The 17,042-nt window shown below is 32.4% G+C and overlaps 2 protein-coding genes across 5 annotated transcripts in view; both read right to left on the reverse strand.

Annotated features, from left to right (window-relative positions):
* LOC126770698 (uncharacterized) overlaps positions 1–17,042 on the reverse strand; it is a 234,614-nt gene that overhangs the window by 133,637 nt on the left and 83,935 nt on the right. Inside the window, exon 3 of the mRNA XM_050490200.1 lies at positions 9,758–9,903. Within this exon, the coding sequence (XP_050346157.1) occupies positions 9,758–9,903 (146 nt within the window). The remainder of the gene's footprint in view (positions 1–9,757; positions 9,904–17,042) is intronic.
* LOC126770703 (uncharacterized) overlaps positions 16,532–17,042 on the reverse strand; it is a 55,525-nt gene continuing 55,014 nt past the window's right edge. For all 4 annotated transcript variants that reach the window (XM_050490215.1, XM_050490212.1, XM_050490214.1 and 1 more), the window contains one exon: positions 16,532–16,921. In XM_050490215.1, coding sequence (XP_050346172.1) covers positions 16,659–16,921 — 263 coding nt within the window. In that variant the 3' untranslated portion in view covers positions 16,532–16,658. The remainder of the gene's footprint in view (positions 16,922–17,042) is intronic.

Raw genomic sequence — 17,042 nt, forward strand, 5'->3', positions numbered from 1 at the left:
GGACATAACGACTGAGTTCAATGAACTTTAGCTTCATTTAGTTTATTTATTAAATAAGCCAATGAGAACTTAATAATTTATAATATTAAAAAATGGATGAAACAATACTTTCTTCTCCTACATTTTTTCTAAAGAAGTACTTTTTGTACTACTCAAATCTATACGTTCAAAGTGTAATCTAATGTATATATATTTTTAATATGTGTAGCACAAGTGACAGGAGAATAAATTAAAAGAAACAGTTGACTGAGTATGTTTTAATTATTATTAATTGAAATATTGAAAGCGTAATTCAGACTCATAAATATGTCTGACTCTCATAATCTTATAGACGCATTTAACGTTACGTAAAAAATATAGTAATGAATATGTTAGTATGTTTTTCATTGTTGTATTTTTTCAGGCATTAATAATTCAACGCGAAGGCAAACAATACTGCAGGACAGTGTTAACAAGTGTGTTGTGTGGACAGTTAACATTAATATTAAACAAAACTTTTTCAATTTCATATACAAATTTTGTTCTATTTAACCAATTCGTAACATTAATCTTGTTTCTTTAAATAAATCTGATTTCTTTACAAACTGAATCAAAGTTACTTTTACGTGAACTTTTAACAAAAGGCCAGTTCAAAATACAGATTTCATTTCACCCCTTATAAATATATAAGTCCCTTCCTTTCATACGTCCATAACACGATTACCCATTTATACTGACTTGTAATTGATCAACTTAAACAAAACAGTATAGTTGGTTCAGTAAGAGAAGACATTGATCTTAACTGAAGATCACAGGTTTAAATCCGGACAAGCGACATAAAGTTTTCATATACTTGTATTTATATTTTGGGAAGCGCTTCCCAAAGGACATCTTGGCGCTCTATCATCTACAAAAAGATCAAGACGTTTGAGGAAAACCGCCTTCACGCACTAGACGAGTTAAGAAAAGCGCCAGTTAAGAAAAGAGAGAACTAAGCCATCCTACACATACACCTCTGCGGGTCAACTTTATTGTAACACGTGTCGTAGGGTTTTTAAAACCAAATTTTGTCTAGCGAGCCACATTAGGGCTCATGCTAGAAATAACAATTAATTTCTAGGGTCGCCGTCATATATATATATATATATATATTTTAATATAATTCATCGCGCACTCGGCGGATAAGAAATACATCGTGCTGTAACCTAGGTAACCTGCTTACGTCAGTTGAAATTCTGCCGCATATATATCGATGAACTTGTGTTGGATAAACGTGATTGAATACCCTCCAAACGTCCTTACTAGGAGAAGGCCTTTGAAAAGACGTGGGGCATAGTATTATTTTGTAAAGGTACATAACATAAAACATTTTCATCGTTGTTAATTTTTATTTTGTCCTGTTAAGAATCCTAAGTCTGCACGCTTACGTATATAACTAACTTCAGTTGTCGTCAGCGCAGCGATTCAAAAATAGTCTGTATTATATACGGACCATTTCTGAAGTCTATGAAAGTCTAGTATGTTATGTCTCTAAAAATATAAAGGTCAAACAATTCTAGTAACCGTAAGCAGTAATCTTTTTGTATATATACCGGGCTTTAGTACATATAAATCATAGCCAATGTAAATTATTTTTGTATGGCTATCGGTTAAAATTCCAGTATGCTCGCCGCATTGCTGAATGCAGCCGGCGCTAGCTGACAACAAGAATTTTCGACGAGAATTCTCTTCCAAAGAGACTTCTGAGCAGAATATTTCTCGACTATTTATATTCATGTTATCATTAAAATTAGTAATCTTTTCTTTATCTTTTATCTTTATCAAATCAAACATTAATTGTATCAATTTAAATCTTCTTTAAATAATACAACTTAATAATATATTTTATTTATTTTTATTTCTTTGGGAAACAAACCGTACATAGACAAGTTTACGGGAGCAGGACAGACTTTTTTAAAAGAGATACATTTTAGTTTTAAAATATTTAATTATAATTAAAATTGACACGACCGAACAGAGGTCTATGCTCTAGTCGAATGTTCTTCATATGTCCCAAGCCATGGAATGACACAATGACTTACATTCCGCTGATTAAGCATTTACTTCTATTGTCTTCATGCTTTGAACTAATATAACATTCATTCTTAAAACTATAATATTAACATTAGCACTCATCTCTGTTAAGTTTCTACTTATAACTAAAACATAATTTGAGCAGAACAAACTAATAAAAATAAAAAATCACGAGAGAAGGGAATCAATTTTATCAGTAGCTTAAAATATAAGCTTATATCCGCATAATCAAATAATAAAATATCTGTGCAATGCAATATAGTATCTACCTATTTGTATTAGTGTCCGAGCGCAGTTCCATTTTTGGCCGAAGCCGAAGGTCATTAAATCTTAAGAAATTCAGTTCAAGATTGGCTATAAGTGATTAATATATTTTTTAATATTTTATTTAAAAAATATATTTATTGAAATTGTTGGTGACTGTACATAATCAACGTACTGGAATAAAATATATTTGGATTCAACATATTTTCATTGTAAAAAAGATATTTATCTCTAGGTAATCAAACTTTATACGCAAACATGTCGTTTTATTACTGCAACATAGAGCTAAAAATTAAAAAAAAGTAATGGCTTGACTAAAATAGAAATATCATAGTATTTGCAAGTCTAAGTGGCTGGCGGTGATCCAAAGCGTTTTTCGAGGCTACGTTTCTGCACGACGGCTGTATTTTCGAGATAATTAAACATGGCTTATGGTGCTTGTTTCAGTTTTAATGTGCTTTGTGGCATTTACCTTGATTACCTTGTAAAACACGACCTGGTCTAACGTTATCGTATATCTACTATTATATTGAAACCTCTTAGGGCTTATATATACCTACAAATGCAATGAGAGCCTCATTGCTTTTTATCTAAGACAATATTACTTAATATACACAATATAATAAGGTCATTAGAAAAAAAACAGTAACATTTACGTTAAACTTGTAAAGGCTTTATTACATCGAACATTATAGTCGCCTTGTAACAAGTCTCCGATCTGCCTCGTTGTTTAAGTGGCTAGATATAAAGCCGCAGATCCCGAGGCCCTAATTTTTAAGCAAGTTATTATTGGCTTTTCAAAGTCTGAAGCAAATCTTAAGTTAATAAAACTTACTGTTTTTACGCATTGCAATCTTATAACGGTCAACTTCACATCCTTGACGTGCTGCAGAATTATGGCAATCAAATTAAAGGAATCTTAAACGATTCTTGTATTGTGATTGTAATTAGTGATACAAATAATTGCACTATGCCATAGCTTAGAACTATTAATGAGTGGGTTCCTACGCTGACAGCCTTGGAAAAATGCCAACCAACATCTAACGCCTGTGATAATTTTAATTAGATATGTATTCATAAATATGTTAGTAAGTACTGTGCTAAAAGAAATAATTATTTTATCTTCGCACTACATGAAAAAAGTTAATTTGCAAAGTAAATAATAGCAAAAAAATTGTCTTTTGTATCTACAATTTTGAATACGCAAGCCATTCGGTCTCGACGAACGTTCATTTCGGTGACAATCATAGCACTTCGCATTCATGAGGTGAAAATAATATCTTTATTTTCTTGTAAAAATATCTAGCTCTCGGAGATATTCGTGGTAATGTATCAAAGGTTTGAAGTAAAATATCTCAGGCCTGATAAGAACTGGTGACAAAATCAGCAGGTTTTTTTTCAACAATCCTTGTTTATTGGAATATTTTTATTTGAAACAGCTCGGACGCGATCTCTTTATTTCCAGGATTTATGTTACCATCTCGGTAATAATTACATATAATAAATTTTACAAGACGTTTGGAATTTTAAATCTTTATTAAAGCTTGATTTTTACATAAGCATAACATTACATTTTAATATATTTTGCGTTTGTGTGTGCACGCACGTTCACACTACGAGTTACATACATTTTTGATTAGTTTCGTTGGTACCGTTCAGTTATAAAGTTGCGTCGGTCAAGAAGTTAAAATGTATATTTTGTTAGGTTTCCTGATAGTTCGTCTGATGAAAATAAAGAGGAAATTGATGAACTATTTACTCTACTTAAAATATAAATATTGGGTATCATCGGTGAGCGATATTTCTTTATATATCGGGATGTAAGTAATACCGGGTGAAAATAATACCGTAAGTCTCCGGTTTCCCTATAATTATTAATCAATTGAACACATCTCTGTATATGGAAACACTCAAGGTATATGGAAGCGATATTAAATTACCTTTAAAATTATCTTGTTGTTCCGTTATATTTTTACTTTTTGTTTTATAAGTAACTAGCTAACACCCGGATTTCGTTGTAGTCTCTTTGTTGTAATCGATTATCCGTTACAACCCGCCGCCATTATTGTTGATGGTACAATAAGAGAAAGCTCAAAGCAAGTGCCAACAGCTACTGTTTTAGACGACAATATTTCAACTTAATCAGTTAAATTAGTTTGAAAAATTTAAAGCATCCTTACTTGATTATAATATTAAACATCATTGTCTCATTATATTAAAGTAAATTGTACTAATTTAGTACAATTTCGAACTAACGATATGGCTATATTAGTATGTAACATTAAATGAACTCTAAATGAAATACCTATTTATAATAATATTCCGAACTAGTGCCTCGACGAGGTGCTTAAGCACCGGCGCACCACTCTGTTTGCTAACATTATATTCAACATAATGTCGGTACCCGAACGTTGTCTTGCCAGCAACGAGGAATAATCACGTTAAGATCCTGGCTTCGGTTTTGAACGAATATATAGAAATATGCCCAGCCCAAAATCTTGAATCTATTAATATTCCACTGCTAAGCAAAGATCTGCTCTGCAATTAATGGAAAAGATGGAGCTTACGCTAAGGTGCTCCAATGCGGGCAGGTCGTTACATATGTGTCAGAATTTTAATCGGTTTAAGTTTCTCAATATTCTTTGTCGCCGTTTTGCACGCGCGATGAATTACCTAATTTCACGTGAGGATCAAGTCTTGCGACTACATTTTACAAGTCATTGTTCATTGAGCTGAAGTTTTGTAGATCCATTTGTAACTAACACTGTGATCAGAAAATCGAATTTATTAAAAACTTTGTTTTTAAAAAGTTTTATTGTTATCAATTTTTAAATTCTCATCCTCCCTATCTGTAACGGATCGTTCTCCGTAAGTATTATGTTTCGCGAAGTTTTATTTCTTACTATATAAATTTGAAATGTACATCAAGCGTGTCAAGGTCATGAATGCATGAATCTCCCTCCCAACATGTCGAGTTACCCTCCATGTGCAGTGACGTGCTTCGTAATTTACCTTTGCAGTGTATACTAAAGTTCTGTAAGCCATAGAATATTTGAAATATTAATTTAACGCGGTATCAGACGGTTATGTTTATGTGACAAGCCATAAAACAAACCGATAACAGCTATTGTGCTATACATTGCATTCCACTTTACATTGCATTTTTTTCTCCCTTTTGATACAAAAATAATTAGATATGAACAGTCAATTATATATATGTAATAGAAAATATATCTACGTAATCGCCTATTTGTGCATCTTAGATAGTGTTATATCTATCTATATTTATAAATTACGAGACTTTTTTGTAATACTTAACTGTAAAAATAAATAGCAGCGCTGCGCAATAATATTTATTTTTACCCTTGGCGCTCATATGCTCTGTAAGCTTGTTTGGGTGCTATAGTGGTGTTTGCTCTAGTCATTAATATCGTACTATGTACATCCTTTGGGGTGCAAAACAGAATATTATTATGTTACTTGTATTGATTTTAAATGTACATAAACTGAATTGAAATTGAGTGCTTTTTCAGATTTGATAAATTTTGACGTCTGTCTGCAGCGATAGCAAATTCGTCATCGAAGCGAATGCTTTCAATTCAATTCTCGCTCCGAAGGATATAATATTGGCCCTTTGGACATTTGGTGCGATCGGTATACTGTTCTTGTTGACCTCAATCTTAATTAGATTACTTTAATATTCGATTGTGATAATATTTCAACCGTGGTTATATAAACACATATAGAGACTTGTTAGAAGATAAAACATACAAATGGAAAAGAATATTAAGTCGACAGATTATCAATTATTTTACTTGTGAAGATAATATAATAGACTGTAATAATTGCAGTTAATTTCGATGTCAATATCTGATACTAATAGACGTGCGCTTAATGTAATTATGCATTTAATAGGAATTACCTTGAGACTTTATGCCTCTGAAACATCATTATTTCACGTTTCAAACGCTTAAGAATAGTATTTCTTGACTTGGTTTAGTATTATTTAAAGTTTAGCGTTATTATATTGTGGCTTGTGAAACTTAATGACAGAAATGTCCTTACTAGTTGCACATCTCGTACTGTCACAAATAAAACATATGCGACAAACTGAGCAGTTATTGCTCTCCTAAAAAAATTAAATTCTACCAGATAAAACGTTTGATATTACTCCTCATTGAAGCGGTCAATTTAAAGCAGCTGAATGTCCTACCGACTAAACATTTCCAGAAGTGCTGGCAACATGATTGCGTAAAAGCAGCCCTAGTCGACGGCTATTGATACTTTTAGTATGTATATATTTTTTATTACTTTGTTTGTGATAAAATTACTCAGCGCATATTTTATTGAGGAGCGTAACGACGCTATTGGAATAAATAATACAATACACAAATAAAACACAGGCCGCTATTGAATTCCTAACTGCGGAAGATTTATCTCTCGAAAATACTAAATTTTATTTGTCAACTCAAATTCTTGTACAGGATTTGGAACCCAGTGAAGCATGAGCCATGAGGCACCAAGAAGCCTTTTTTTCAATTAGATTATAAATTTAAGTTAAATTATTCGCTTTTATTGTTTCATTAGTACTTTCAGTGAAAAAACATGGTGTAATTTTAACATTGTGACGTGATTATTACAATCAGTTTTTTAGTGTACTGAGATTTCATATGCTTAATTTGTGTTTATTAAGAATATTTTGACCGGTGGCGAAGGTAAATGTAAGGAAACCTGCACGTGTCGGATTTAATTCTGCAATATATATATCCACCAAGAAATGGTGGTGTAAATTGTGCCTTCTCTCCTCAAGAGGAGAGAAGACACAATTACCCACCCTCTGGCAAAAGGTCCAGCAGTGAGGAATTTTGCTAACTTAGTTTTACTTCAAATACACTTAAATGAAACAGTTAAAGAATAATCAGATTCAATATTAAATTGATACGGAAGTTGAGTCACGATTTAAAATCTATAGAACATTAAAGCACCCGAAACGACTTAAACGCTAAACTGTTGCAATAAAACGGTTGCATGTTGCGCATTGAGATTCTTTTTATTACGAAACTAGTGATATCGCCACATTGCAGGATTCATATGTCGATGTATTATATTAAACCTACATATAGAGATGTAGTGACGTCGGGTCACTCTGCACCCTCTATCGTATATATCACGGAGAATGTATTGTGTGTTAATATTTATGTATTAAATATATGTATATAATTTTACCACCGGACATCGCGCCAGATTTCTAATTCCGTCTTCACCACCTCGATGTTTGGAAATCTACAACAATTAAGGTATTTTCTGCCTCGCACAACTCCTCTGTGGAACCAGCTTTCGCCGGTGCCTTTTCCGAACCGATAAGAAAAGAGCGTACTCATTATTAAAGGCAACGCACCTACAATCCCTCGGGTGTTGCAGGTTCATCAGGTGAGCCTTCTGCTCGTTTGCTCCTCTCACATGTCTCAAATATATATATATATATATATATATATAGTGATGAGAAGCATAGTTATTCCCAATAATTTCAGTTAATTTAATTTTATCCAAAACATTGCGCTTGACGTGGCACTTTATTACTTTCAACTTCCTGTCCCAAGGTTGAGAAGTTATTGGCGAAACACATCACAGCTTCTATTGACCCGACCTGGGATCCGAACCTGGGATCTCGAGAAATTGCAGTCATGAGCTAAATCAACGGCAGGCTAACAATGTTTGTTTTATAAACTTGATCTATAACAAAAATATAATATTACCGTACTATTGTTGAAAATTAATATTTGTTATATTTAAATTCATTAACTACAACATCAAAATGTAATTTTAAGGTCCCAAAACACGTCTAAACATTTTCAGTTTCAGTTTTTATATATACGTTTATCATATTCTAATTGATGTTTTTTTATTATTTTCAAAAACGTTATATTATACGTCAAAGAAAATTATACGGAATCAACTAAATACTTGAACCACATACCGACACCATCGCAACAGACTATTACTTCGGCGAGGTCTGTCGTAGTGTCTGGAGGCAACTTTACTTCGCGTGCTTTTTGAATTGCGCCGCGCGTAACGGCTTTGAATCACGCTAGGGTATGATTCAGGTCGTTTTAATCCGAATGATAAAACCATTACGACACAACTATAAACGAAACGAGTGAAGTTAATAATATATACTCATGGTTTTCTGCCTGCCTGACGTTTGTCTAATGAACGAAAATATTTTTGTTCATACCTAAAAATGAATGTCAATGAATGAATCGTGCAGGTGAAGTTCAAAGTCGGAGGTTCAACATAAAATTAAAATTTAGTAAAATATATAGAACGCCACCTTTCGTAGAGCGCTTCTACTTAACAAAGTTCTCTTCAAACACGGCTAACGTCTGGAAGTCAGTCGGAACATTGCCGTTTATATATTATATTCATAATATGTAACTTTTAGAGAAAAAATTTAAATTCTTCATATAAAAACGCCTAATTAATTATATTACGTACTATGAACATAACATATTTGAAAAAATATTTTTATTGACGCTAAAAAAATTTTATATAAAATATACCGTGTTTTTATAATAAATTAAATAAAAATAAAAATTAGTAAGGGATACACAAACCAAGGATTCACGTAATTTACTACCACCTTACTATTTTAGTAGCGACTCGAAAACCCGACTTAGCTCACAGAAATTTGACGATTTAAGGCATAGAAGTCCAAATTTTTCCAAGTTGTGAGGTCCGAAGGCTTGCAAGATGTTTTTACATTGAGATATGTATAAAGTACAAACTGTACAAGATAATAAGTAATATACCTTACGTAAATATTATTCAATGTGCATTGCGATATTTTCATAAGTTGTAAAATCGGCACGCGAGGAATCCCCGCGCCTGACGGCACTCGACAAAGATGCTGCATTATTCTGCATTAAGGTAAGTGAATGGCTTTGACTTATGTTCTTATACTTTAGTCGATTTCATTAGAGGAAAAAATAATGTAAATATGGAATACATATGTATAACAAATATACGTATTTCGAACGATTTGTAACAAACGCCTCTTGAATAATATACCTGATTCACAACATAAAAGTTAACACTAGTTAATTACAACACAATCATAAAGGTACGTGACCTTTGGAAGGTCAGGTACGTCAACAGCGTCGCTACCACTCAAGACGATCTATCTCCTTGACAATGAATGTCACAGTACACAGTTATAGCATGTGACCAGGGTTGTTCGTAAAATAAACGATAAATTAAAAATTTAAAATCAATTAATAAGTATTGTAATATATAAAATAAATATTTAATTCGTATTGTAAACATTAAGCAAATAAAAACGATAAATAATAATAATTAATATTGGATACTTTATGCAATGTTATTGTACGGGTTTTATTATAAAATATACTTAACAATATAGTAAGAATCCCACATAACTTACCAGTAGTCCTTTGAGGATCGATTTGAGCATGCAGTATTGAAAAGCCGGGCGCTATTATTGCAGGCAGTGTGCGCGAGCGCAGCAATGGTGGCGGTCCTCGGCGACCGACAAATGGATCGACCGCTGCAGCAGACGCAGCCGCCGCACTGCACATAAAAAATAAACTATGAAATAATATCACACCATAATTATAATGATTACTAATTACTAACTTTATCAATTTATGGAATCCGTCTGTCACCAAAACATCAATAATTTCTACTGCAGTGTTCCGATTCAAGATTACTCCATCAGCAAGTGTAAAGGCACGAGTCTGAAAATCTTATATTTAATGGAAAGGAGTAGCTTATTTATCTTTCAGTACCTGTGTTTTTAAAATATAATCTAATACACGATCTAAAAATCATTTGATGTTCATTAGTTTAGTTATTAGTATTAGTTATTTTTATATTAATTTAGTTCATAAATTTGTTTATCATTAATATACATTGATATTATACCGATCACAATAAAATATTGCCCCATAGGTGTATGCAATTTTTTATGGTATTTTTAAATTATTCACTAGTTCACACTCCGCGATAGATCGCGCTGAAGCAAATCGAAGTTGATACCGTTCAGCCGATCGCCGTGATAATTTTTATATAAACACAGGCAGGACGTGTGCCGGGTTTTGCTAGTACATGTTTTGTAGTTTTTGGTCATCTGAATATGTAAAAGAATAATATTGATGCGAATCAGGTCTTATAATTCTAAATACGTAATAATAATACTCATCAGTCGTTTGGAAAAAGTATTTCAAGTGTATTTGTGTATTGTTTCTTAAGTAGAACTAACTATAATAGACTGTATAGTTTTGGCCCAGAGTCGAGTTTCGTTTGTTGTTGTTTATAAGGTACCTTATATACTTCCATTATTATTCATTCTTATGTAGTTTATGTGTCTACATATTTTTAAAAGATTTCCGATTTGAAACCATAACTGCTTAAATAGCGAGTTCAACGTCGACGAAGTCAATTACTATAAAGGCTATAGAAAATACATCATTGAGAAGCGAAATACCTACACGGAAGATGACGGACTATGCGGTATATTGACTAACTGTATTTTGTGTACTTCGGTAATAAATCACTTATTACTTTCACCGATAGCATCTCATTACCCACAAACTCGTAACATTATGAAGTAAATCAATTATAAAACATTATACATAACAATATCCTTAAAAAAGGGTTACTAATAACGCTTATCTTCCAGTATGTATTTTACTTGATGGAAGGGCTTTATGTCAGCTCGTCTGGGTACCACCCAGTCATCAGATATTCTACCGCTAAACATAGATACTTAATAGTGTTGTGTTCCGTTTTGAAGGGTAAATGAGCAAATATAACTACATCATCACAAAGTTGGTGACGCTTTGGCGATGTAAGTTATTTTTAATATTTTTTACAGTGTCGATGTAGCATCTTATCTGAATCAATATATATTTTATCAACGCTGTCAGCCGTCCACTTTCGTAGCGAAGTATTACAAAGTTTTATTAAAGAATAAATTTATTAAGACTTACTGCGATATTTCCGGAAGTACTGCCGTAATATCTCAACAAAAGGGCATTTTCTGTTAAATTAAACGTCCAGTGCTGAACAAGAAAATCCTCGTGATAAATTTTACACAAAAGTTAGAGAGGAAACTATAAAACGAGAAACGAGAACTCAAAACTAAACCAATATATTGCTTCGTAGACGATTTCGATGTCTCAAGTAGTGCTCGCGGTCCATTTCAAAACTTGTATGGACATGTTTTAAAACTTTATCTTTTTCGTAAAACTTTGCTTAAGTATTAACAACGAAAACAGTAGTATACATCTTATAGACGGGGCGAGGTCTTCTGTTAAAGAGAAGGTTTTTTCACATTTACATCCACCGAACCCTAATGAAACAGGGTAGTTCTGGTGGAAAGGCTTTGTGCAAGCTCATTTGGGTTGGTACCACCCTCATTAGATATTCTACCGTAAAACAGCAGTACTTAATTTTATATTATACATATAATATTATATTTGTTATGTTCCGGTTTGAAGGGTGAGTGTAATTACAGGCACAAGGGACATAACATCTTAGTTCCCAAGGTTGGTGGCGCATTGGCAATGTAAGCGATGGTTAACATTTAACGTTGGTAACCACTTACCATCAGGTCGCCCATATGCTCGTCCGCCTACCTATTCAATAAAAAAAATAGTAATAATGAATGTAAGAATAATATATTAATCTAAACATATTCAAAACAAAAACATACCTCTTGCTTTAAATATTTATAAAAAAAAAAATTTTTATAAGACAAATGAAATAATATGTGTTCGTTATTTGATTTCATGCCACAAAAGTGTAGCAACACACTCGCCGCCCTTGGGTTTCAACCGATACTATTATCCGAGTCTAATGTTCCACAATGTTTTTATAGCGTCCATCATCGTGGGATTTTATGCAAATACTTAAGTAATACTGCTGGTATAAAATATTACCACGAGAAAGCAAAATCATCATTTTATTCACTTCATACCGGTCAAAAATAATATTAATACCTTACTAAGTAGGTTTTACTTTAACGTTCACTTCGCTTTGTGCAAGTAGCTTGGGTAGACGCCGTTTTTATTATTTTGTCAAAAAGTAAAAACCTAGTTTTGTTTTATTCCAGTTTCAATAGGGAGTGTGAGCCTGTGAAGTTGTACATTACATCTTAAATGCTGTAGTTAGCGACGCATTTGAACGACAACTTTGTAAGAAGAGGTCAAGTTTCTTGGCCATCTGACGGTAAGGTGACTTACCACACGTCATATTACTAAATAGAGACGCTTTTTATCAAAGATATACATATAATAATAATATTAATTTAAACTTATATACTTTGCTTGAAAACGAAGAATAGTAATTATATACGTTTTTATTATCTACATAATTTTGTACAGAATTACGTCTCATTTATTTATAAATGTATTTATATTGGAGATATACATATGTATGATGTTCGCTTAACATTGGAAGACCAAGTTTTATATTGTTCGCAAGATAAAATTTCTGCGAGATAAAAACTTCTTGTCTATTTGATTATATAACTCATATAATCATATGAGTAAATATATCAAGCGGTAATGCGATTAACAACAAATCTTAATTAGCCAACAAAAATGTTTCTGATACTGGACGCCTTGCATATATGAAACATTGAAATTGGTGGTAACTGAATTGAAAGAATTTGCATTTAATTAAAAACATGAGTCAAATACGGGCGTTCCGATATTAAAATAAATAGATATTTCAATTTACTTTAGCGACAAAGTATATAGAGTATGTGCCACGCACAAACAAAGGAGCAGAAATTATGAGCGTCTTGCCAAACTTTACGTCACAAGTGTCGTCCACCTCCAAGGCGAGCCAATGCATGTCTCATATTAAAACAGAGGTATTTAAAAAAAACATAAACATATGTAGAAGTAGCAAAACATAATGCCGAAATGGTTAATACTTATAAATATTAAATAGCACTTGGCGCCATCTGTGGTTGACGAGCGCACGCTGTAAATAGATGAATATTACAATGGAGATTGTATTAAGGAAACATTATCGAATGAATAGATTATAATATTAAAATGTTATATTACATTTTTTGCATTACTTGTTAAGATTTATTCATAATAAATATGTACTGTACTGGAATAAATACGTTTGGTTTTGTTATCAATCGAAAGTTTATGAAACTAGTCATCTCGTCAAGCCACGGGCCTCACCCGCCTTAAATTTGAATAACAAATGCCTGTGTCGTACAGTTTGCTATGTTAGGTGACGTTTCTGATTATTGTTCTTATAGCGCTAAATTATATAACCCATAATCAGTCTCAATAACCGGACTAACATTAAAATATTTTTAGTTCATGATATTAGAGCGTTTAACCATACACACACTGTCTATCTTTATAAAATATAAAAAGAACAAGGCAACTTATAAATTTCTCTGCGCGTTACACATCTAATTTCTTCTTTTAAGTAAAATGTATTATCTTACTTAAAAGATGAAAGAATCATTTATTCAATTAGTAGCCTATACCTTCTTCAGTCAGCGAATTGCTAGTTATTTTTTTGTTTTAATTGAAAAATATTAAAATTTCCTTACATCGTCAAGGCGCCACCAACCTTGGGAACTAAGATGTCAGGTCCAACGTGCCTTTGTTTACATTGGTTCACTCACCCTTCAAACCGGAACCCAATAATACTACGTATTGCTATTTAGGGGTAGAATATCTAAATGTAAGGCAATGTAACTGTTGTCTTGATCCAAGACGATAGGAACCGAGATGTCCTACCTGAACGTTTAGATCTTAATTACTAATTTTTCAAAACATCATAACTACCGACGAAACCTGGAAGCACATGTATGTAACATAGCACAGTAGCTACATGGTAGCATAGACTTCACACGAGACCAGACCTTTCTAATAAAAGAATAAGGAAGTCTTGGCTTCGTAGTGAAAACTTAAGAGGTTGTAAGTTTAATGTAATACAAGCCCTCCATATATGCGGTGGAAATACGCCTGGCCTTCATTTAATTAAAGTATAAGTTCATTAATGTATGTACAATCGAAGGCAAATTCTCTATTTTCCTCTCATGGCACGACATTTCAATATTTCAATATTACTGGAAAGGAATCAGATGCACGACAAACGACTGTACGTGCTTTTCGAGGCACAGAAGCATAACATTGCTATCTCCGTGTAGATATTAAGAATTTTACTACTAATTACATGTAGACTAGTGTAACTTCTTATTTTACGATATCATTTAATTGTTATACCAGCCCTTCGAGATCTGGTTACCAGTTATTTTATCTCGTGACGCACTAATCGGGCGAGTTTGTCCGAAACATCAATCATTGTTGAAATTTAAAAAAAATGTTGTTACATATAATAAATTATTCATGATCTCTTAAGTTTCGAAGACAATACATACTTCTACTTTTACAAGTATACAATCAAGTTTGATAACAAAGTAAGAAAAAGAAAGACACAAAAGATGTGTCACTCGAAATGTCTGCGGCCCGTCGGGAAAAATCAACTACCGAATTTTCTTTTAGAGAAAATATTACAAAAATATTTTTTTATCTAAGCGTCTCGTTTATCACTCAACTCTCAGGTCACGTATAAACGTCTCCTTTGGTGTCAATGGTTTTAAAAATAAAATACTAATTGCACAATTTCTGGGAACTTGTCTTGAGATTCATGACAAATTCAAATCATTCAATGGGCATAATATTTTTTATAAATTTAAAATAAGAAGACGGAGGGACAACTTGATTATAAGTGACAACGACCACCCGCGACGCATAAGATAATTAAACTGCCTCGCTCACTCACTCTTCAAACCGGAACACAGCTTAGTTAGTTCTGCCCAAGCAGACACCCGTCTTTGATAGTAAATGAGTGCCTTAGAGATTTATTATTAAACTTTAATATCTTGGTTACGTATTTCTGATTGCTAACGCAATATATAAATGCCAAATTTTCTTGCGATAATTTTTCTAAAATTTGCTAGCATGTAAATAATTCTCTAATCTTAATCTGATAAGTTTCTTGAATTCATTTATATTTCAATTGTTAAGTACATAGAATCAAAAAGGAAAAAAGTAGATTATTCAATTACTCTTGTATTTGGTTTTTATTTTTTGTTAATAAGACGAAATGATTTTTTTTATGAAAACAAGCTAAGTAACTAGGCTGTCGAACATTTGTGAAATCTACACTTTACTTTTCCAAGCAAATAGAACAGATAGATAGATTTTTTTATTGATTTTAACGTAAGCAATAATGAATATCAAGTACAGAATTTTATTGCATTAAATCGAAAAAAAAATAAGGGCTAAAAGAATAATCTCTTTAGGTCATTAAAATTTACATCGAATCAAGAGGCAGCTTGGGTCATTGAACGACAATTTGCGGGCTCTACGCCGACGCGACGATCTTCAAGATCTCTTCAGCATCGTACTGATACCATAAAGCTTGTTTATCATTTATGCAATATCCAAGCTAAGTTATTCATGTATATTTTCAAAAATATTTGAAGCATCAAATTTACAATGTGTTAATATATTGAAAGACATTGAATCGCTGCTTTTATATCAAAACTGTCACTAATTTGGGATGGGGCATGATTGTATCCCATATACTTTGGGTTTTATATTAAATATATTCAATCCAACAATTAGTAATCAATTAATTGGCCAACAATCATTTATACAAAATTAATTTGTAACTTGTTACTTTAGCATTCGTTGCATTACAATTTAACATTGATATATATATATAAAGATAGATTTATTGTATTTAGTACCTTGTACCAAAAATGACAACTTTGTTTTTAACCAACAGTACAAAATAAATAGTTAGCTGATGTACAATTACATACATAATATATTTATGTATCTTATGTCTTTAATAGTATTGTGTCGTTTGAATTCCTCCTGTTTGAATTTTTGCAACGTCGGCCTATTTCAAAGGATTTGCCAGCAGCTCATGTGATATTACAGTACACGAACCATGTCCTCGCATAAATTGATGACCTCGGGATTTGTATCAAATTATACACTAGATCAATAAGAAAGTGCGTTTTAAGGCTGGCTCATATATTAAGACAACCACGAATAATAATATACATTACTTTAAGAAATTAACACAGAGGTTTACACAAGTTTTATAGATAAAACAACAAAAGAAAAACACTCATCTTAGTACATACATTTATAATTTCTTAATGTACTTGACTAATATTAATAAAACACAATGTTAGTATATTGTGTAAAATATCATTGACATCCTGATTTAACATGTTTACTTATCGCTTTTTAGTTACTCATATTTTACTCGTCCACAGCTCCCGTAGCTGAAACGTCTGAGCTTAATAAGGCGACGGTTACGCTTTCTTCAGTAGAATTAATTACAAGGGGATCGGGCGTTGTTTCAGTACTTAATATGTCATTAACATCATTAAGTGAAGGTGTATTGTTAAATTCTATGCTTCTTCTAAACTGAGGTGCGTCATCTAAATTGATCTCATTGTTGTTGTTTTCATTTTCTCTGATTTTAATTTTTTTATCGCAGGGATTTCTAAGGTCTGAAGTACCTAGAAAGTACATTGATGCATGAATGTTGTAGTTTGTAAAAAAAACATGTTATCAAAGTAAAAAGTAGAAAGTATATGAATGTAATTAATTGATAAGGTTGGTAGAGCGACGTGACCGCGA

Source organism: Nymphalis io, chromosome 9, assembly GCF_905147045.1.
Source record: "Nymphalis io chromosome 9, ilAglIoxx1.1, whole genome shotgun sequence".
Classification (NCBI taxonomy): Eukaryota; Metazoa; Arthropoda; class Insecta; order Lepidoptera; family Nymphalidae; genus Nymphalis; species Nymphalis io.